Source organism: Gallinula chloropus (genome assembly GCF_964237585.1).
Source record: "Gallinula chloropus genome assembly, chromosome: 2".
In the NCBI taxonomy this organism is placed as follows: domain Eukaryota; kingdom Metazoa; phylum Chordata; class Aves; order Gruiformes; family Rallidae; genus Gallinula; species Gallinula chloropus.
Genome location: NC_140086.1, coordinates 12843472 through 12866476, shown reverse-complemented (window position 1 = coordinate 12866476; position 23005 = coordinate 12843472). Strand labels below are relative to the sequence as shown.

Genomic DNA, 23005 nt, shown 5'->3' with positions numbered 1-23005 from the left:
AAGGTGGAATTTTTGAGAAGAAACTAATATGAACAGTGTGGATAGGCACAGCATAAACAAATCCACTTAAAGGTTGTATTAATGACAGAGGGGAAACAATTATTCCCCACAAGGCTGTAGATTGTGTGGTTGTACTGGAAAGGAAGATGGTAGTAACAAAGATAAATGGAACATTGTCTAAATGGAACATTGGTACTGAAAAATTTGTGGCATCTTTAGGGGATGTAGGCAGTGTGGGCTCTTATTTAAAAATGGTGCTAGATGTTTTAATGTTAAGCACATTCTTAGAAGCGTGGCCCTTTGTTAGATTATTTTTTCCAAGGGCTGTCTGTTGAAATTGGAGTTGGTGAAGCTGAATTGGATGCCAGAAGTTATTTCTTCCTTGCCTAATTAATATGCCTGGAAAATACAAGTTTTTGAGCATGTGGGCTTATTTGGATCTGAAATAGAGCAGTGATTTTCAAGTAAACATAATCATTGAGTGTGAACCTTGTGGTTTAGCAATAGGAACAGCAGATGAGAACTGCAAGTTGCTTTTTGTGGTGTAGTTTTGTTTAATGTTGAATAGGAGGTGAATTGGAAACCTCTGGTGAATGGCAGTTCCACTGAAATTACTGATGTCTTGGGAGCTAAGATTTCACCCCTGCTCTGATATTTCAGAGGTTCTGTTGATGGTGTGTTGTGGTTAGCTGTCTGCACTTCTGTTTCATCTCCCAGATTTTTTGGGTGCAAACTGCATTCCAAGTGTGATATCTGTTATTTTTACAGTAACGATTTCAAGATGCCAGGTGGCGCAAGAATCTCCTTCAGCGCTGTGGAGTCCTCTCTCTCATCTCTGAAAAACTGCCAGTCCTACATAAATACTGGAATGGATATTGCTACTCGTGTTGCCTTTGACCTCGTGGAAAGTTTCAGTAAGTATATTCTCTCTTGTGTTGCACCCTCAATCTGACAGACGAGTCCTAAACCAACATGTTTTGAGTTTGTTACTGTCAATAGCTTCTGTATAGGAACTGTAGCTCTTCTGGCTAGACCAGGGTGTTTTCATCCCAATCTCTCCACTGTCTTAAATGATAAATTCAGTAAATACCAGGCAAAGAGTTTCCCAGCTTTTGTAATACCCAACCAAGGCTAATTGGGTTCCAGTGGTTGTTATCCTACAGCTTTGTGAAAACATTTATGTTGCTGAAAGAGATGGAGAAGGCCTCTTATGTGGGTGAATAAAATGTCTTTTCATTCATACTGCTGCTCTGTGTGTGTTTTATTTGATGTTTAGGGCAAGATAAATTCAAATAACATTCGTGATTTTGAGCTTGAAACACCTGTTAGCAGATGCATTGTTTTTAAACACTCTCTTTCTCTGATGAAAATCAAATCTTTTTAGGGTGCTTCAATTTGGAGACTACAAAGTGGGGTACCTTAAGTCTGTAATCACATCTGACAGGCTCTTCATTGGTATTTCACAGTAAGAGATGCACTGCAAAGCTAGATTTCAAAAAGAAATACTAAGTATCCCATTTGTCTTCTTAGATCTATCATAACGTTTTCACTTGGGAAAAATAAAACCCGAGAAAGCTCCAAACTTGAATAGTTTTAATAATGAATGGAGAGTGAGAATCCTCTGAAACAAGAGTTTACTGTTCATTATAAATCTTGTGTTCAACTAAGCCAAGCTTTATGTCTCAAGGTGAATGCTTTTCTCACTGTCTGGTGTGATACTTCTCTGTCCTTTGACTTTTTTTATCCATGCTGCTGTCAGAGACAACTGACAGGCTGTTTCTAGTGGAGGTAGAGGAAATGGGAACCTTGTTTGAACAGTCCTCAGGGGATTCCCTTTGAGGTAAAACTGGTATAACCAGTTGTTTCCTGCACTCACCATCTCTCCTACTTTGCCATAAGCAACACATGGGAATACACTGAAGGTACTGAATTCTTTCAGTCCCAAGACCGAAAGATAAGCCACAGAAATTATTGATTAGAAAAGGTAAAAGCATTGATTACTTTCACCTTGCAGTAGAAGCCCCTGTTGTGTTCCCAGCTGGAGGGGTGAAAAGCAACTTAAGTTTCCCTTAAGTGCAGTTCTGCAGCTGGAGCATCTGTGCACTATGCTCTTAGAAAATGTCATTATCTTCCTCACCTACCTGCTTCTGACACATTAATCTTTAAATACAGCCTTGAAAGTATTTTGCCCATTTCATTCCGTAACCAAAAGGACTGTTATTTAGCATTCTGTCCTGAGAGCAGTACCTGACTCTCAGTGAGATACCTGTGGCCTCGTTACAGTTCTATCATCTGCCTGGAAAACAGCTCTTAGACCCTAACGCTCATTGTATTTTAGCTGGAGTGTCTTTCCAGTAGAATCATAGTTACAGAATTATCAAACATGACCTTTTAACCAAGTCCATCCTGTTTTTCTTCAGAGAAGGTATTCCAAACTTGTATTTGCAGTTTATACATCTTTGGTCTGGTGTTACAGTGTTAGCTTTTTACTTAGGATGTTTGTGTTCACTTCTCTGTGTGGATGTCTGTACATGGAACAAACAAATGAGCGAAGCTCTTCATTTACAAGGTTACAAGGTTTGGTTTTCATTCCCCTGACTACTTCACTTGGACTTCCAGGTTGTTATGTTCGTTATGCAGTGCCATCAGGAAAGATACAGGGTTTCTGTGGCATGATGTGCTTTTGGTAAACAAATACTTTTGGTGTTTTCGAATTAGCATCACCTGATCTGTGGTACTTGACTGTTCAGCTCTTGCCTCCAACACAAGTAACAATTTCTGTTTCTAGAATTGTTAGTCATCTACTTGACCTCCATGTTCTAAGGCAAAATAGTAATTTAATTTTGAGCCACTGTATTCTTGTTCCTGTCCCATTTGCAGTTTATTTTAATTTCCTTTACAAAATCAAACTTTATCCAGGTTCTGACAGGTTTCATTGCCAGGATCTGTAGAAGCAAAAGGTTCTATTGTAACTGTTATTTTATTTTACAAGTGCTCTTTCTGTGAAGGTCAGTTGGTCATTGGACAATGCTGGTTTTTGGAAATAGTACCAAGAATTTTCCTGTCAGGTAGATGAGAGAAGTTATATTTACATCTGAAGAGAAATAACTGAAAAGGCTGGCAAAGTTAGTGCAGTAAGTGATGTCTGTTTCCTCCCTCAACTGCCGTTCTGCACTTATGGGTAAGTGTATGAGTTGAAAGGTACACACTAGTGTCTGCTGGACTGGCTGCTCTTTAATGCAGTGTTATGGAGGGACTTCCTATCAATGTCCCTGATGCTAAGTTAGGTCAAAAGTTCTAACTGGATTCGATTGTAACTACTTAGTTATAGTAGTGGGTTTGCTTGGTGCTGAATTTCAGATACTTTTCTAGGCAGCAAACACTATAATTTTTAATTATTTTTTTAACAATTTAACAATGAGTTTTGAAGGAATCCATGTGTGAGGTTTGTTGTTGGTTTTTTTTTTTTTCAAACTTCAGAGTTCTAGAGAAATTTAGGTTTCCTTTGACATTTAAGAGGAGATTTTATGGTGTGCAAGGTTTGTGGGTGTTTCCCTGGTCAGTAAAAGATGCGTTCTCCAGATTAGCATTGTTGGGCTAGAAAAGGCTCTTTGTTTTCCCACATGCTTGGTGTAGAATGATAACAAAGAGCTCATCTAAAGGATGTTAAAAGAAAACAACTTGGTGTTTCAGCAATTCTGTATGCATGTAAGTTCTAAAGCAGCCACATCGTTGTTCAGGTGCAGTGAAAATCTAAGCTCACCAGGGGGCAGAAGACGATAAGAAGTAAGCAGCGCTTCCGAGTAAGTTACAGAAAGCCTTGGAAAGAAACCGCCCTCTCTACCTGTCCGCTGATCTGGCCACCATCCTTTAGCAGCCAAAAGCCCTCTCCAGTTAAACCGTCCAGAGAACAACGAACTCTCACACTGATTATGGAAGCTGTGCTAAAATCCTCTCAGAATGGTTTTGAATTTAAGCTTTAAACAGATGGTAGTAAAGTTACACATAGACTAAGGAGAGAATAAAGCTATTTGGTTGTGGAACCAGAGGGCTGCCGATAGGAAGAGGTGCCAGACCTGTGGGCAGGAATTGGCTCAGGAAATCCCATGATTTATAGAAACCACATAATCTGTAGTAACCTTTCTTTAGCCATCACCGATGTTTTGCAAACACTGGCTAAGCCTCTCAGCCCTCTGAGAGGTAAGTAATGGTTACAGGGATTACTTCACCAGCACTGAAATAAAACCCTTTTGGGTGAATAATGGCTGCTATATAGAAACACTGTAACTGTATCACCCAGAAGAGAAAGACAAAATTTCCCCCAACTGACTGGAAACAACTGAGAAAACTTTATTAGAGAAGGTAAAATTTGAATTGTACATCGGGTTAAATTTCTTAGTCCTGAATAAATATCACAATAGGTCTTTCATTAGATTTTGCCATAATGTTTGAAAGTTTCAGAACTAAATCAAACACTGTTTTCATTTCAACAGTAATTTCGTATGGAAAATGCCTCCTGTTAAATTCAAGCCATCCTTTCTGTCCGCACAGTAATTCCTTTTAGGAAACCGCTGTCTACCTACTGACTCACTTCAGCCCTGCTTAAATGGAATTCAGCTATTTTTGGGTAAAGGCAGCATGGCTGCAAGCCAGCACACATACTGATGCTACTGCTGATTACTGGGCCTGCTGTTCGTTACTGTGCTGCTGCTGCTGTTCAATTTATTCTGTCTTAAGAGCCCTATTAATTATATTCTGAAAAATGAACTCTTTTGCTCTCATAATTAGCTTGCATGAGGCCATTACTTTCTGGCAATAGCATCAGAGGATTTTAGGTTGGATACAGTTCTCAGGTTTGGGGTTCTTTGGTTTTTGGTTTGCTGGTGGTTTTTTTGACTCTTACATGTTACTTGTTCTCAGGACTTCCTGTTAACTTGGTATTTTCCACTATAGCTTTTGACTTCTTGTTCTGGAAGGATAATCTCACTGGACAGAGGAGTAGAAACAAGTGTTAGAGAAATTGATGGAGGAGGAAGGGTTCAATTAAATAATGAACATTGTAGCTCTGCCATAAAAATGTGGTCAGAGAAAGCTAGAAAAGTAAGGAAATCAGTTTTACGAATATAAATTGCAACTCAGATGGCTTTGAAGGGTTAAAGATTTATAGTCTTTCATCACTTTTAGAAATACAGGACAGGATGTACCAAATAATCTAATTCTCTGTGAACTTGAATGAGTTTGTTTTACCACTTTCTCCAAACTAAGAGAAACCCCAATGCTTTCCTATTTCTTATGAATCATAGAAGGATTTAATACCCAATATTTCTAGACAGATTCACGTTCATCTCTACTTAAGCATATAGTTCTCTTGACATCTGTTTGCAGTCCGCAATAGTAAATTTAAGATTATTCCTGTCCATTTAAGTTTCATTAAATGCTGTGAGATGTTTTGGAAATCCTAGTGAGAGATGATGTGAAAGTATGGATTTTTTTTTTTGCTTGGAATTGCAAATAATAACACCTCTCACGTGAGGAAGTTGAAAGGAAAATATTTCATAGTAGAATTAGAACAGTCTGAAATGTCTCCGAGGTCTCTAATGACAGGAGGATCTGTTCCCAGCTTTGTGCCACCTCCCCTTTCTTTTGTGCCTTCTGGCATCTTGCTGACTGCTGCTGCACTCTGGAGATAAATCTTCAGTTAGCTGTAACCACAGTGATTCCCAAGTCGCTTTCCTCTAAGGAATCCACTGATCACAGTGTGCTGTAAGGAGAAGACTCCTAGGCTGCTGCAAGTTCGCTGCCAAGATTGCCCTTAACCAAGTCTTACTTTCATTAGTGATTCTGTTTCTTAGTCCACTGATATATTTATGTCTATTTTGTTCTAGACCTCTATAGATACATGAAAATAAATTAGTAGTGTTAAATATTCAGGTCAGGTGCCACTCACTTATGAACATGCATGATCTCTAATGAAATCAGCTAGAGTTTCTGTTAACTGCTGTTAATTTAGGTGAAAAATAATTTTACTGCATCCGATCCTGAAAACCTACTATTTTTCAAATAACTTTGTTGATGTCCTGTAGTTAAATTGTTGATTGAGACCTCCTTAATTAATGTCTTCTCCACTGAGAGTCTGCAGACTTTCGGCACTGAACGTCTTCTCTGTGTTGTGTTGTGAGCGTGCAATGACAAAGAGATAAAATTTAAAAATAGCCTGTAAGGGGTTAAAGGTTTGTATTTAGAGACTAAAACTTGTTTCACCAGCCTGAATGTCAAAAGGAAACCACCAATCTAAAAGCTCATTTTATTTAATGAGTTAAAAAGAAAGGTAGGTTTTATGTCCTTCTCAGTCTTTCTGCTGATGAGATACTGACATTGTCTGAAGGTCATCTTTTTCTCTTCTTTCAAGAATACCACTGTGGTATGAAAACATTTTTAAAACTTCCTATATAAAAACCCCATCTAAGCAGAACATTGCATTCAGCTCTGGGGTGCCCAGCATCAGAGGGATGTGAAGCTGTTGGGGTGAGTTCAGAGGAGGCCACAAACATGGTCAGAAGGCGGGAGAACCTCTCTGAACACGGGCTGAGAGAGTTGAGCTTGTTCAGCCTGGAGAAGATAAGGCTTAGGGAAGATCTTATAGTGGCCTTCCAGTACCTGAAGGGGCTACAGGAAAGATGATGAACAGTTTTAAACTAAAAGAGAGTACATTTAGGTTAGGTATTAGGATGGGATTTTTTACTATGAAGGTGGTGAGGCCCTGGCACAGGCTGCCCAGAGAAGCTGTGGCTGCCCCTTCTCTGGCAGCGTTCAAGGCCAGGTTGGAGGGGGCTTTGGGCAGCCTGGTCAAGTAGAGGGTGTCCCTGCCCATAGTGGGGGGTTGGGACTAGTTGAACTTGCAGGATCCTTCCAACCCAAACCAGCCTGTGATTCTATGAAAAACAGCCTGTGCACAGTTGGTTTTATTATGTCCTCCCTGTGCTGAAAACGTACTCCAATGTTTTCTATTGTAACCAAGCAGATTACTGAAGGAAAGGATACACTGCAGTTCTTGCAGAGGCCACCAACTTTCAGAGTGTTCTTTATATTTTGAAGCTTAATCACATTCTTATATCCTTTACTGGAGATACATGAATTTGAACATGATGATGTTAAAAGCAGTTGTAATGTGTAAACTCATCTAAGTTCTACTATAACTTGGACCTTCCTAAATTTAGCCTCAGTTGTTGAGCTTTAGTTGTTAATTACCTAAATCAGTACTTGTTGGGCAGCGTTTCTCAACCGTAATGTTTGTAGTACTGAACTTCAAGCCGTGTATTGACACCTCTGTGCACTGAGGAGCAGCTGTTTGCACTGCTATTTTCACTCCTCTTGGTTGCTGAATTGTCTTCACTTAAAGTAGTTCTGTAGAGTTAGTAAGCACTTACAGACAGCAGTGTGAAATACTTGAAGGATAAATCTTGTTCTCTGCTTTTCAATTAATAAACCTGCTGTGTGTGCTGACTGGTGTGCTGATAATGACAGGATGGTCTGCCATATCCAAGGTAGACATTCCTTCCCAGCTCTGCTCAAAGCTATCAGATGTGAATTCTGTCAGTTTGTGTGGGGTGGCAGTTTTGGGAGAAAGCAGCTCAAGACTATGGGACTGTGAAGTAGACAGCTATAGATACTGGAATGAGGATGACTAACTCATGGTCATCTCTAGGGTTCCAGCCCAGCAGCTTGATTTTTAGATGGGCCTTTTTTTTTTTTTTGTCTGGAATGAAGCCAATGCTATGTGGGACTCAGAGAAATGTCCAGTACAAATGGGAAATAATTGCCAGGCCTGGACAGCATGCAAACTACAGACAAGATGGTAATTTCTTAGCACAGAACTTGTGATAGTATTTTAAAGCATTAACAGATAGGGTTTTGTCAGATTAGCTGAACAGGTTTTCAAGTAGATAGCTAGATGCTTCCTTGATGTCTAGGACTTTCTTTGAAGCACATGTCACGTTCCCACTGTGGAGTATAGAGTTCCAGGCACGTAGAATAGCTGAGCGGGAAGCAGTTATTACACCTGAACTCTAATCCTATTTGGGGGGGGGGGGGGGGGGTGTGGGGGAAAGAGCTGCTTTTCTTTTTTGTAAAAAACCTACCCTAAACTGTCATGGTTAGCTGCTACCTATGGCTCCCTGCCACCTGCATTAGATAGTAGTGGTCTTCCCAGAGCAGTACCAGGGGCTGCTTGAGAATTCCTCCTCTTCATCCTCCCTTTGAAGGATTTTTCTGCTCACCAGGGCTGTGGCTTTTACAGAGCGCTCGTGATACGGTTCTTTGGCATGTGCCCCAGATTAAGTTAGCCCTTTACAGCTCTGGCTTTTCCTGCTTGTCTGCTCATTTCCTATTGCCTAACCTGCTCTCTCTGCCAGCAGAGCTTACCTCAATTCCGGCTGCTTATCCCATTTGTCTGTTCCCCTTGCCCCAGAGCTGTCTCTGCGCCTTTCTTCATGTGTGCTGCACCACATCTCACCTCTGCAATGTCCTCTCTTTACTGCTTTTGGTTCTTCAGATCCACTTGTGTCATGATACCTGATAAACACTAGACAAGCAGCAGTTAGTAACAGAAGATCTTCCTTTCGGCGTGGATTTAACTCAGGGAGAGTAATGACAGGACTTTGATTTCTCTCACTGCTCTCTTAAAATGGTGGTAAACAGGAATCACTCTAAAGATTGGTGACCCCTGTTAACATAGAAAAGTGTGTATAAAATATATAGAGCATATAGGAGGATATCTAGAGAGTATGGGAGAATATATATGTAGGCTGACACGGCAGTCAGCCTAGCTGTATGAAGTCATTGGCAGCCTTTTAATAGACAGTTGGTTCATGAGTTTCTATGGCATATCCGGTATTCTTGTGGGCAGTGTATTTCTGCCCACATTGCAGCAACCTGTAACAGTCAGGTTTGAACATCGTGAGTTAGCTCATCACTGAGAGCAGGGGACCATTCCATGGAAGTTTCTGTGTCATTGACCTAAAACTTCTACTTGGAATGCTGCAGACTCCAGTATAAGGATGAGCTGTGTGGCTCTGTTTAAATATAGAATGGCTTCATTAATTTGTTTCCTTTGTTCTTAGGGTTCTTTTCCTAGTGTATTTTAAATTGAAAATTCAAGTGCAGGATTCCTGCAGTACCATAACAACATGAATCTTAACACTGGCAAAATTCTTGTGCATGCAGTGACCACGATGTGATTGTTTTGTGATATAGAAATGAACTCGACACCTCCACTTCCAGAATTCTCATGCTCTGTTAGGTTTTATGGTGTTAGAGGCCATTGTGCTTCATCAAAACGTACGGTAACTCATCCTGAGAGCAGGCTACAGTACACAGTGTACTATATACATAGTATACCTCCTTGAGTAAGAGGTAGCTTGAAGGTCTCCTGATAAGCAGGACTAATTTGACTTGCTAACCTATTCTTGTCCAGAGAAGATAAGCTATGTCAAGACGTTTTCTTGCACATCTTGCCTTCTTTTGCAGATGAATTGTGATTTGGTTAGGTTGCTCTCCACCTCATAGTGGTCTTATACTGTGGCCTGTGTTGTAGGGACCCTGCGTGAAGAATCAGACCTTGTTTCTCACTTATGAGACCATCTATCTGTGGGAGTGCTCATCAGAAGCAAATAGCAGTTTTCTATGCAGTGCAGGTATAGCATTAGAACTGAGTGATCCATTGCTTCCTTAGGGACACGAGGAAACAATCTTGCCTGCATTTGAAATCCCCAAGAGTGTGCCTTAGTCTCTCAGAATTTACCTTGTCTTTAGGTTAGAGTAAATTCCAAGGAAGGTTTGCAGGATTTTTTTTTTATTTCTTTTTTTTTTCTTGTTGGAGAATGTAAGTGTAGAATGCCAAAGTCCATCCTGGAGATAAATGGTTTTTCACTGATGGTTGCTATACAAAAATGGTTCCTAGCTGTGAGGCAAGGTACTGTAGAAAACAGAGAGACCAGAGATCCATTAAGTTCAGTAACTCTTCTGTGTTATCCTCTACCGGATGCTTCCTGTGGAGCTGCAAGAATTCCCTCATGATACCAAGCTGTTCAGGGAGGAAGTTTCTCTGACCCCAGGCATGTATCTGCTGTTTGTTAACTGCTCTGCTTTGTTGCTACACCAGCGTCTGTGGTACTAATTGGTGGCAGACATAAATTCAGTGTAGGCACAAAATGACATCTTCCTTCTTGGGAAGATTCTTTTCCTGAAAAGTAAACTTGTTTTTTGAGGTATGTGAGATAAAATGTTTTAGATTCCCTTTCTCAAAATTGCTTGTTCTCTATATTCTGTTGCGCTTAAATACCTTTTTAATAGGTATTTAACCTTTCAACTAACAGTGAGGAAATGTCTGTTTTCTTGAAGTTGGCAGGTAAATGGTGTCACACTTTAGGTATTTCTTCAAGTAATTTTATTTTTGGAAACAGAAAGGACTGTTTGTGTTCTTCTTAAATGCTTTCCTTAGATTAAAAAAAAAATAAATTGCATTCTGTGCATTCTGCTCTTCAATACCAAAATTTTGAGGAGAAAGGATTGGATTAATTTTTTTGTCCTACCTTTGGGCTTCAATAATTACAGTGTAAAAATTACTTACAATAGCCAGCACTGATGAGCCCATTGCTGTAATACGCTGGTTGTTTCTGAAGGCTTTTCTTCAAAGAAGTTGAAAAATCAGGATTTGGAAATGTGCCTTGTTTCAAAATCTGGAAAAATATGACTTAAAATGAAAGATTTATACTCTTTTATGTTTATCCAAAACCCACCCTGACTATAGTCTGTAATCTTACAAAGTGGGAAGAAACAAATACGTGGGGTTGTTATTATTTCCTAGCTGGAATTCTGAGTAGAGGACAGTAGCTATATTAAGCAGTCAGCTTTTGTTCTGCAGGCTCTTTCTCAGTTTTGGTACTCGGTAAGCTGAGTCCTTCCCAGTATTGTCCTTCCTCAACTTCTGCAGTCTTCGAAGGGAAAAGAAACCCATTAGGTGGCAGCCAAGGCTTTCCTGCAGCTTGGGCATCCTCCTTCAGCTCCAGCCCTCAGCTCTGGTGAAGCTACGCAGCCTCACCCCTGGAATGGAGTTAGAGGTGTTGCTGCAGTACCACCGTGCTCTTGTGTTTAGCAACACTAAAACATAAATGGGGGATTAACAGCAGAGAAGGAGAATTAGTATTACCAGATTTTTAAAGCAAGACCTACTGCTTTGACTTCCTGCATAATCCAGATCATTGCCTTTCGTACAGTTGTTCTTGTGTGAAACTGGTATGTGTGGTTGCACCAGGGTATCATTCAGAGAGAAACACAGTCCTGATGTAAAGCCAGCTTACTGAATAACTGCAGTGCATTCTCATGGAAACATACTGACAGCTTGCACCTGAACAGGAGGTCGTACTCTGGACAGTCTCGGTTTTTGTCAGAGCTCTTGTGAGTGCTCAGATGAAAACTGCACAGTTTTTATTTCTCGGGTTTCGGTGGGTGGTATTCACATCGTGTCTGATTTCAAATATGTACATACACACATGTATACTTTTTTCTTAAGTGTTTTCCTAAGGAAGCAGGGAATTTTCTCCCCCAAAGGTCATTACAAGTTAGGGAGGTTTGCCGTCACCTGGTGCGTTACCTCATGTACCCATAGTTGCTATAAATTTCTCAGTGTCCTTGACCTCATAAATTCTCAGCAGTCTTCAAAATAGATCATAAGTGGGATTTAAATGCTGTATAGACCTTTTTGCAGACCCTCTGCACGCTAGTGATGTTAACCTTGAGAGAATGAGTGAGCTTACGCTGTGAGTTATAGGCTTGAAATTGCTGGGTGAGGTTCTTTGGCCTCTAGTATGCATGAGATCAGAATAGATGATTCTAATGGTCTCTTCCAGCTTCAAAATACTATGAAGTACTGCAGAGGTCTTGTGTGGGCTCTTTAGCGCAAAGATAAATCAGCCTCTTTGAACAAAAGCCAGAGAGGAATATTTTATCTGAGTAATTTACTGTATGAAAATATTCTCTGTAGTATATTAATCTGTCATTTTCTTATCGTCGTATTTCTGCCGCAGAAATGTGGCAATAAGAAAATTCCGCTAACTCCTGCTTGAATGCAGAGACACGCAGTATATATAGAAAGTAGTGTGGGCTTTGAAGAACCCACTCTGAAGGCTTTAATTTTTATCAATTTAAGTAGATCAGTATTTAGCATTCAGTGATCTAATTGTGTGCCTAAATAACTAAGGAGGGAGGAGGAACCCACAAAACTAGAAAAAACCCCTGGGGTTGGCAGCATTCAGACAGATTAAGAATATAAAGCAATTGTATTTCTTTTCTTGATTCTTTCCATTAGGGAAAGATTTATCTGGGTTCAAAGCAAGCAGTGTGCTGACATGTTCTCAATGGTTGGTCAAAACATGAAAGAAGCCCTTATGTTGACATGATCATTCTGAAACCTTCGTTCTGATTCCCTACCAGTAGACATAGGGCACTCATTTCTCCCCCCTCCTCCCCCCCCCTCCTTTTTCCCTTTCTTTTCCTTTCTCTTCTTTGTTCTTCAAGAATTCAGGAGCTTGCAAGAACTTGCAACTGGTATTTTACCTTTCTTTTGATACACATAGAATTAGTTTTTAGAGGTTTTTAATACATTCAGGTAAAAATAATAAGAAAACTACTCTGTCTCAAAATTCAGATTTTATGACATCTTTCCATTTACACCAGTGTTACACAGCATGCTGATGCTTTAGTGAAGAATGAAGATTTTGATATGTACTGATCGTATTCCAAGAGTTTAAATGGGAATGTTTACTTTATCAGTCAGAATCACATGTAAGACTTGTGTTTTCCTCATGGTTGCTGGCACTAGACCAATGAAAATTTCATCCTTTGGAGGTCAGGAAGAAGTTGGTTATCCAAACTGTAGATTTAGAATATTTTTATTACAATTTTTAATAGATTTCTTTTTGCTTCTCTTCTCTTTTTTTTTGCCCATTTTCTCTTAAAAAGAACAAAGAACTCATAATAGCATTGCATGAAAGGAATAAAACAACTGAGATGCTCCAAGTCTGATTTTACTGAAGCCTTGAGGCAAGGAACAGCTCTGCTTTCAAACTGGCACCACACTGTGTGGCTGTGGGCAAGTCATTGAAGGTCACCAGGCATCACTTTCCCATCTATAAAAACAGGTGTCAGGATGCAGGAACATCTAAGTATCTCAAACTCCTGTCTAGATACTCGCTTCTGTTGTTGCCTTCCATGCTTGTGGAAATTATGTTGCAAAGAGTTGAGAAGTAATTTGAGGTGTCTGTAGTGGCAGCAGGTGATGGGGAAAGGCAGGAGGAGATAGGTAACCAGGAGAAATAGGTGTGCAGGGGAAATAAAAGGCAGTGGAAAACAACAGCCGAGCAGCATAGTCACCTTTACCTTTTGTGAATTAACAAATAGGAAGTATCACATCTCCAAGACCCGTTATAGATGATATGAAATAGTTTGAACTAGTAAAATATACACAGGACGCTAAGTGAAGGTTTGCATTTAGATTAAATTTATGAGTGGGTCCTTCATCTATATCTACAGGAGGGTAGTATGTTTATTAGTGGGTTAATAAATAATACTATGCAAAGAGTATTACACCAATTAAAAAATATGCTACTAAAACTGCTTGTAAGAAAGAAAATTTATGAGTGAAACCATCAGAAAGTCAACTGAAGTGGCAGAGAATCCATCCCTTCTCTGAAAAAACAGTTCAGCCTTAGATTTTCTCTCTTTGTTAGCTGTGTTTCAGTTTTCAGGCACTGGATCTTATGTTTTTGTCTGATAACAAAAGAGCCCAATATGTTCAGAAGTCTTCAGGATGGCAGCAGTAATCATGAGCAAGTCACCTTTAGCATCTCAAACTTTGCAAATTGAGCTTCTTTAGTCAGCCTTGATGTAAGTCACACTTTCCAAGCATTGAGTAATTTGCATTGCTCTTTCTTTGAAATACTGACAGAGCTTATTGAAGGAAAACGCAATTAGCAGGATTTAGTCTCACGCCTGTTTGTCTGGAAAGAGCCTTTTCCTGAGTTACACACTGTGTGTCATGTAAAGATAGGGATGCATCTGCAAAATTGTCAGCATAGAATCAGCCCACAGAAGAATCCCTGTACCCCTTTCTAGATGTTGAACAAGTGTCTGGAGTTGGTCATGAGCATCATACACGCAACCTTCTGCGTGGGGTGTACAAGAAATGGTGGGGTCAGCTGTCATCACTCACATTGCTGCCCCAGCCATCACACATTGTCTGTGTTAATTAATTCCCAAACCGACTGGTGTGCTTATGTCTGGTTATCATTGTTTCAGTTTGGGTCTTTTTGTTTGTTAGTGGACCTTTATGGCAATAAAAGAGAGTCAACAGCCATGAGTTGGTTAGAGTTGCTCTTATATAAAATGATGGGAGAAAGGAGGAGGTGATCCCCAGTGATTGTGATCACCAGGAAGATATAACTTGCTGATAGAGAAAGAATCAAAAAAGCAGGGTAGCAAGTGTCCAGGCAAAAAAAAAATAGAGCAGGAATGATGGACTGGTTGAGTTGAGGAGGAACAGAAGGGGAGAGGAGCAATTGGTAAAGAAACATGTAATGAAGTAGGAGACATAAGAACTAAGAAAGCCACAGCAAAAGGATTAAGCATGACATTACTCTGATCGTGCTCTAGATGACGAAATGCCTTCATAATGATGGTTCCCATGTAAGCAACTTCTGTAGTTTCCACAAAGGTTTTAGCTTTTGCAAATGGGAAGATTAGTCTGGCATATAAATCGAAGGAGGTCTGGTTGCTGTGGCTGAAAATGAGAAGAGAGATGTGGTCTTTCAGATTAGTTGTTCAGCATGTATGTTTGTGTGAACCTCCTTACTCTTTTGACATTATCAACGAATGCTATAAAGTGCCCTGTAGCACTCAAGAGAAGGTGACAATCTCAAACTGCTCCATAAATTACACATAATGAACTTTCTTATTAAAAAAGACTTAACAAAAGGAGCCAGCTGGCTTAAGGAGAAGGTGGCAGATGAAAAGAACACAATTCAAAGAAGTGTTCACACATTGAGGAAGTATTTTAACAGGCTTTCCCCAGACTGTAAGTGGGAATGGAATTATACATTGCATGTAAATGTCAAGTGACAATAATATCTTCTGAGTTAAATCAACCTTGCAAACTCTTTCCTATTTTTCTTAGGCAGATGAATAAAGTTTAGCTTGTGATTTCCTTACTAATCATCTTAGTAAGCAGTGGGTGAGTAGACTTTCTACTGTATGGGTAGATTAATGTGACATTTTCGCAAGACTCTTTTTCTTAAGTTTATTACTTGTGGGTGTGGATCTAATTCATGGCTGTTTTTTGAGAGAATTAGGTATGCCATCGCTCATTCAAATTCTGTATTTCTTCAGTATTTTTAGATTAATCATTTACCCATGCTTTGTTGGAGGTGTATAGTCTGTCCTGATGTCTCAAGGTAATCTCACGGTAATCAAACTTCTCCTCCACTGAACATGGTTACTTCATTGCACAGGTTTGGCCAAGTCACTTTTATAGAAAACCAGATTTTAAACTGAACAGAATTCAAAAGTGTATCAGTATGAAGGGGAGAAAATTCTCTGAACTAACATGTTTCAGTGGCACAAAACTCAAGTGTATTCCTGTGGCTCTGGATTTAATTTCATTTACTAACACGACATGTGATAGCTGTGTGATAGTGTACCAGTTCTGTGTAAGTACTGAACAGAGGGAGCCTTCTACTTGTTCCTTGCTAGCTACCAGAACATTTCCACACTTGGTTTCAATTTATATTCTGATTATTTTTTTTTTTCAAAACTGCCCCTTTAAATGCCGTGAGGCCCCCACAATGCTACATCTTTCCTACTATGGACAGAGATAACAGGGTTATTTAAAAACATGCTGAGAGACCACCATTTGTGGTGTACTGTAAGCCATCAAACAAATGCCTGTTTCCTCTCAAAACCATAAATATTTGTGCATACGTGAGAGACTCAGGCAGTCCAGAACTGCACTGCCCTTTTTTGCACAGAAAAGTGCATTCTCCACATGATAACAAAGCAGCATCTCCTCATAGTAGGAGAAATTTTATATGAAGCTTGTGGGAAATGAAATTCCAAGCAATGGAAACATTTAGCTCTGTCACTTACCAGTATGTGAGCAACAGAATGAATGCCACATACCAGTGATTCATGCCAAATAAGGGAGATCTGCCAATTCACAGGAGAGGTTTTATGCAAATGGGGCCTGGTAGAGGCAGAATGAATTGCTGGCTTTGATTATGCTTGCAGGTTGTGTCCAGTTTTTGCCTTTGCCTTTGCCTTGCTGTGTAAGAGGATTAGGTTGTGGGTTGGTTTTTTTGTGTTGTGGTTTGGGGTTTTTTTTGCTTATATTGAGGAAATACGGGCTCTGCAAGCCCTAGCTGTAGTATTGCTGTATGGATGGCACTTCAGGTGCTGTATCAGTATGAGATTTGCACTGAGTTGGATGTTTTGTGTGGGAAATGCTGCTTTGCCTTTGCTTGCATGAGACTGGTTTTCCAGACTCCTTTAGTTTTATCTTGGTTGTGTTCTGTCTGTTAGCTCTCTTCAACAGAAACTAGAAAATACCCAAAACACATGTAAGTGTCTACCTTTTTAAGAAACAATTAACTTTGGAGATGATACTCATAGCTATTTCTACTAACCTTCCCATTTCTGATTAAACCAACAGACCAGTGATTTTGGTTTAAAACCCCAGAACTTTCCAGTGTTAGCTGTATGTTATGAATCTGATTTATCATTTTTTTATTCCTTTATGTATGTGGACCAGCACCAGCTCTGTTGTAGGGCGCATCACTGCTCTGTCCAGAGTGGTGTAGAATGTGGAGTTGCCTGCCAGACAGATTTGTCTAAAAAGCTGACTAGAAAATGGGATTGTTTTCCCCCCCCAGGTGCTTTCTGCTGCAGCTGCAGTATGGCCAGTGCCACGGCTGGTTAGCTAGCTAGTTAGTTAGCTAATTAGTTTGTTCAGCTTTGCTCTGTCCAGGGCTACCCATGAACCTCTCTAGAACCTGAAGTCAGTAGTGCCATGGGTTGTAGAAGCAGAAATATACAAACTTAGAATGGGAGAATGTGTGGGTTAATAGAAAAAAAAAAAAATAATGTTTGCAAGTATCTAATTGGAATATTTTACATTTAAAAGACATATTTTGGCATTTTTCCTCCCCCAGCTGTTTCCTTTTAGGTCAGTAATGTTAAGATTTCAGTGCTGGCAGTGTGATCACTTGTGTCTGCAGGAAGGTGTCAGTGACAGAAACTCACTGGGATTCGGTGTTCTCTCTGTGTGTGAATATAACTGTGACCGCTGAACTGAAAATAGGTTGGTGCTGTATTATCTTGGGGCATTGTCTTGATCTTACCTTCCTGTTTGACATGTGAACTGCTGCTTTAACGTGTCCTGCTGCAGTCTGCTGGTTGGGCATTAGAAAGAACAGCGCTCTCAATTTTACTGGGACTGGTCTGTTGAGCAATTCATGCGCACACAGGAGTACCGCCACCTGTGAAGCATGAAGGAACGATGCAGTGAGGGACTGAGACTGAGACTGGCTGTGTACTGAAACTGCACTCTCTGTGCAGTCACAGTGTGAGGTGACTCTCCCATGCTTCTGTACTGCGTCATGGGCCTTATTTTCTTGCCAAGCCATTGATGATGAACCACGTGGCTCCTGTTTCTTGTGGTGCCACATGCAGCGTGGCTGGTCTGTACAGTTAGATTTCAAATCATAGAATCATTAAGGTTGGAAAAGATCTCAAAGACCATAAAGTCCAACAGTCAACCCAACACCACCATGCCCACTAAACCGTGTCCTGAAGCTCCATGTCTACACCTTTTTTTTGAACACTTTCAGGGATGGTGACTCCACCACTTCCCTTGGACAGCCTGTTCCAGTGCTTGACCACCCTTTTAGTGAAGAAATTTATCCTAATATCCAATCTAAATCTCCCCTAGCACAACTTGAGGCCATTTCCTCTTGTCCTATCACTTGTTACTTGGGAGAAGAGACCAATCCCCACCTGGATGCAACCTCCTTTCAGGTAGTTGTAGAGAGTGATAAGGTCTCCCCTCAGCTTCCTCTTCCCCAAACTAAACAAGCCCAATTCCTTCATCCGCTCCTCATAAGACTTGTGCTCTAGACCCTTCACTAGCTTTGTTGCCCTTCTCTGAACACACTTCAGCACCTTAATGTCCTTCTTTTAGTGAGGGGCCCAAAACTGAACACAGCACTTGAGGCTTCTCTGGTCCTGCTCATCACACTGTTTCTGGTACTGCTGTTGGCTTTCTTGGCCACCTGGGCACATTGCTGGCTCATGTTCAGCTGGCTGTCAACCAATGCCTTTTCTGCTGGGCAGCTTTCCAGCCACTCTTCCCCAAGCCTGTAGTGTTGCCTGGGGTTGCTGTGACCCAAGCGCAGGACCTGGCACATCAGATATATATATATGCGCATATATATATATATATATATATATATATATATGCACTAGACTTGAATGTGATGGTAGCTTGGGCCCAGAAGCAAGATAATTGCATTTACTGAAACATTATATCTGATTAACTCTGATGAGGGTTTGTTACCTTGGTCTCTGAGCAAGGCTTCCTCCAATTCTGGACAGAGAAGTAATGTTTCTGAGAATTTTGAAGGTCTTGGGTACAGAGAGTTTGTTTTCCTATCTTTACCGATATATATGTATATATATATTTTTTTTTTGGTAACTGAAATATCTTTCCAGCCCATTTCCTGTTTCCCCCAAATGGAGGAAATTCTAAGTAACTACTGCATTGAGTTTAATGAAGGTGAGCTTTTAATGAGCTTCTCTGAGATAAGAAATAGAATAGTTTCATTAACACAAGCAAAGTTTATTTTTGTGAAAAAACAAATGGTATTGTTTACTGCTGGATAATAACAATCATGCCTTTTATTAAAGACAGACTTGCACTTTACACTAAAATATTTATTTTCCACCTGTCAGGGCAATTTAAAACAAGAGAAGAATTGGTTATTGACAACAGAAAGTATTAACACTGTTGACTTGCAAACACAAAAGGGGTGAATTGTCTCTGTGGAATTCATAATGTGCAAGTAGATATCTTGGATAATAGGGAAGAAATTGAGTCTCAAAAAAAATTCAAACATGTTGGAAATGAACTTACTGGAATAATTAAAAAATAATTAAAATAATATTCTGCTGATATTCCTTTCCATTGGAAATCATAGATAAGCAGCCTAGGAACTTTTTATGGAAATTGTATATGCTCATTAAAAGTCTTGAAATAAAATCCTTCATTGGGAATAGCAGTTTTAGAAAGTGTTCTGAGCAACCAAAGAGTGGCAAATACAACACCCACCTAATATTTCACCATCCCTTGTGAGGAAAAATATTTTGAGAAAATTTTTACCCAGGTTCTAATGTTACCAAGTTCTGAAATGAGAAAGTGGGTAGAAGGAGTATGACAGTAGACACCTCGTATTTTAAATATTCCCAGCCCTCCCATCTCTGGTTCTGAGGAAGGTAAGGTCAGCAACAGCTTGGGGCTCTGAACCATGATCCACTGTGTGGTATAGACATGCCCATGCCTCCACAGGCAAGAAGCTCATTAGTCATAGGAAAATCCTTTCCAATTACAATTATTAGTGAATGTTTTCAGCCTTAATATCATCATATGTTGAAATCCACTAAGAGAGGGGCATATATATCTTGTTAGGAAAGTAGAGGGGGTTTTCTTATTTTACAAGAGATTGGCCAGATTTCTGTGTGAAGATAACGTCTGCCTTGTACTTGCTTTGAAATTACAGGTGTGTTTCTACCTTTTTCTTGGCAAACAAGTTGGCTTAAGAAGTTATTCCCCTCCCCCCAACTCCGCTGTGCTAGTTTGCCACCCCCTCAGTTGTGCTGGTACAACTGTTGATATATCTGCACTTAGGATTCAGTTACTATAATACCATGTGTTTGAGAGGTTGTTTTGTTTGTTTGGAGGACAGAATGCTATTTTTAGCTTGGATTGTTTTCTTAATCCAGTTTATAGTATAACCCTGTGAAAAGTCGTATTACCCTAGCAGAGGAGGAACATGGACGACCAGCAAGGATGAGTGGCTGGGGAAACGACCTGTGGCCAAAGAAGGTGGCCAGGAACCTCAGCCTTGGTGTTTTCTTACTGCTTGTCTGTCAAGATAACTTCTGTTTCTGTTCTCCTCAGGCCTGTCAGTGAAGGTAGTGATGAGAAGCGCTGATTTACTCATCTGTTGACCGGAGCACAGTAGCTCTGGATGAGTATCACCGGGAAACTGATACAGGCTGTGGCAAAGCAGAGCTTGAGTTACTTATCAAAACTGTTCCATCTCGTAAATGCTTTATGCTCCTTCCAGTGCTCCTGCTTAGTAGTTACACTGACTTTGTTAACTTTAAACTGGTCTTCCTGCAAAATTAAGTAGGTGGTAATTAGTAAGGTAAAGATTAACCTTAGAATTTACTAGGGAGTAAAGAGGTGCTGGTCAAGTGCTTGTCTTTTTCGCCTGAAAGGAGGGAAATACCCAGGGAATGATATGGGCCTTAATATTTACACAAGCAAGCATCTGTTTTCATTTGGGGAAGTGTGCAGGTGCTGCCTGTCTTCATGTCTTGGTGCTGTATGTGTGACACCAACTGTAGGTGTTACAGTAGCAAGAAATATGTAGCTATGACATAGACTTTTCATTCTTTCTGTTCCATGGCATACTCTGTTTATCTGTATGAGTGATTACTTGATGTATTTTTATTATTTATGTGCCTCAGCCTAAATTAAACCATCTCTATTTGTGTTGAATAGTATTTACTTTGGATTTTATACAGCAGAGCGTGTCAGCACATGATGGAGTCTTCTGCTAAATCAAACTCTCTGTGAGAACCCTGTTTATTTCATTAGGTATTACCACAGGGTCGATAGGTGTTTGGAGGAATGGCCCTTTACCTTGCAGTCTTCTTGGGTACTGTGGCAGAAATGTCTTGTAAGGTAGATCTTTGGTACTGTCTTCAAGTCTATTCTGGGATCATTATGACTTTTTAGCCTTCCCTCGGTAGTCTCTTAGAAAAAACAAAATACTCTAAGGAAGTTGTTTTCAAAAGCACTGTTGGCCTAGTTCTGCTGGCAGTGGGGTTTACGGGAGTTTCATGTTGAGCAAAAGTTTCATGATTACTTTATTATACAATAATATAGTTAGTTATTTTCAAAACTGGTTAGTAATACTGGGTGCCTCAGCTTCTCTGTGCCCACTCTGAGATGACTCTGTTTTCAGAATGTGTGCGACACCCACTCGCTGGAAATGCTGTCCTCCTGAGATGTTTCAAACTGGGCATTCAGCACTTGAGATGTTTCAAAGTGGGCATTCATACCCCGCATGGTCTGTTTCTGTTGAAATTCTGACTCTCTCCACAATATAATGTACTTGGGTTTCATTTCCGTAGGATTGGCAGGAGCCTCCTGGGTCGCTGAATCTTTTCCCTTCCCATTTCAGACTGTTGTAGCCTACAGGGAAATGGCTTGTAAAGCAAGATGAGGTTCTTTTGTCAGGAGTAGTCTGTAAGCTAATAGAAACTCTGGGCTCATCTGACTTAAAAGAAAATAATTAAAAATTAAGCAGGGAGAAACAGGTAATTGAAGATTTTTTCAGTTACTAGCTGATAAATGTTTAATTCCAGAGTGATAAGTACTGCCCTTTCCTTTCCAAAATAAAACCATAGAAGACTGTACTCAGGTAAAACGAAATGTTTGACCAGAATCCAAGTATTGTAATTTGATTTGCAATTTTGTAACAGAAGATTAATAGAAGATAAGAAGAGAGCTTTAGAAATCACTCACGAGCAATAGTTCTGGTGTAACTGTGGGCACAATTAACTAAGTGTTCTGTGCTGGTCTTTCCTTTGCAAGTTCTAGTAGTTGTGTCTCCCACGCTCCTCTCATGCAGACTTTTTTTTTTCTTTGATAAAACATAGAAAACTCAGATTCAACTTCTCTTTACTTGAGAGAACTCGTTCTTGAACTCACTTTCAAACATCTTCCAGAAGAAAAATTTAGAGACGAGGTTGTTGGATATTGAGGAATGCCATAGAATCATGGAAGGGCTGAGTCTTGTCCAACCCCCTGCTTAAGAAGACCCACCTAGAACAGGCTTCCCTTTCTCTCACTGATGTAATTTAATTTTGTAAGATGTACCTAGTTTTCACTGGATCGCTGGTGTCTCAATGAGGGCATTGGTCTGTAAAATCACTGGTGCACACTCAGTCTCTAATTCTGTGTATGCAAGCTTTCTCTGCAGACAGAATGGCTTCATTAGGGGACAGTGAGGGAAATCCCAGCTTGAAATGCTCTACAGCCCAGTTAAGGCTTTTCCTGAGAAGTTGGAGGTTTCTTTAGGACCAGCTTCACCAGTAAGTAGCTTCTGACTGTTACGTGGAGGGAAATTTTGTGATTTCTGCCTTGAGTTCCCCTTTACTCCACCAGCTGCCATTCCCTGTGTGGTTGTTGGCCCTCTAATCATGCATAATTTTTCTTCTCTTGTGAACTGCAGTGTTTAGTTCCATATCCAAAGGGCTCCATGGAGATATTTGGGCATTCCACTTTCAACCATTTCTCTGTTTTTAATGTGAGGACACATGCAGTAGGAAGATCAAATTGGTTTTCTCTTGTCTTTTGCTGTTCCTTTGTATTGCTTCTAATTTTTTTTGTTGTTGTAGTTTAGAATGTTCTGTACGAGAATTCCGCTCTTTTTGCAGCCTAGTGGATGTTAACATGTCAGGGAGATGAGGTTGCAAAAGAAATCTCCTTTGGTGAAAGTTTTCTGAGGAGCTGTCCCTTTATCTGCAGGAGAAAAAGTGTAGATGGGCCCTCAGTGCTGCAGAAGCCATCGATCTCCTGTTCATGGTCTATATAGTCTGGAGGACCATGGCA

General features: G+C 40.1%; 1 protein-coding gene across 1 annotated transcript in view; it reads left to right on the top strand.

Moving 5' to 3' along the window:
• The window catches only part of NSMCE2 (NSE2 (MMS21) homolog, SMC5-SMC6 complex SUMO ligase), a 133766-nt gene that overhangs the window by 2206 nt on the left and 108555 nt on the right, over positions 1–23005 (top strand). The window contains exon 2 of the mRNA XM_084280309.1: positions 769–914. Within this exon, the coding sequence (XP_084136435.1) occupies positions 782–914 (133 nt within the window). The 5' untranslated portion in view covers positions 769–781. The remainder of the gene's footprint in view (positions 1–768; positions 915–23005) is intronic.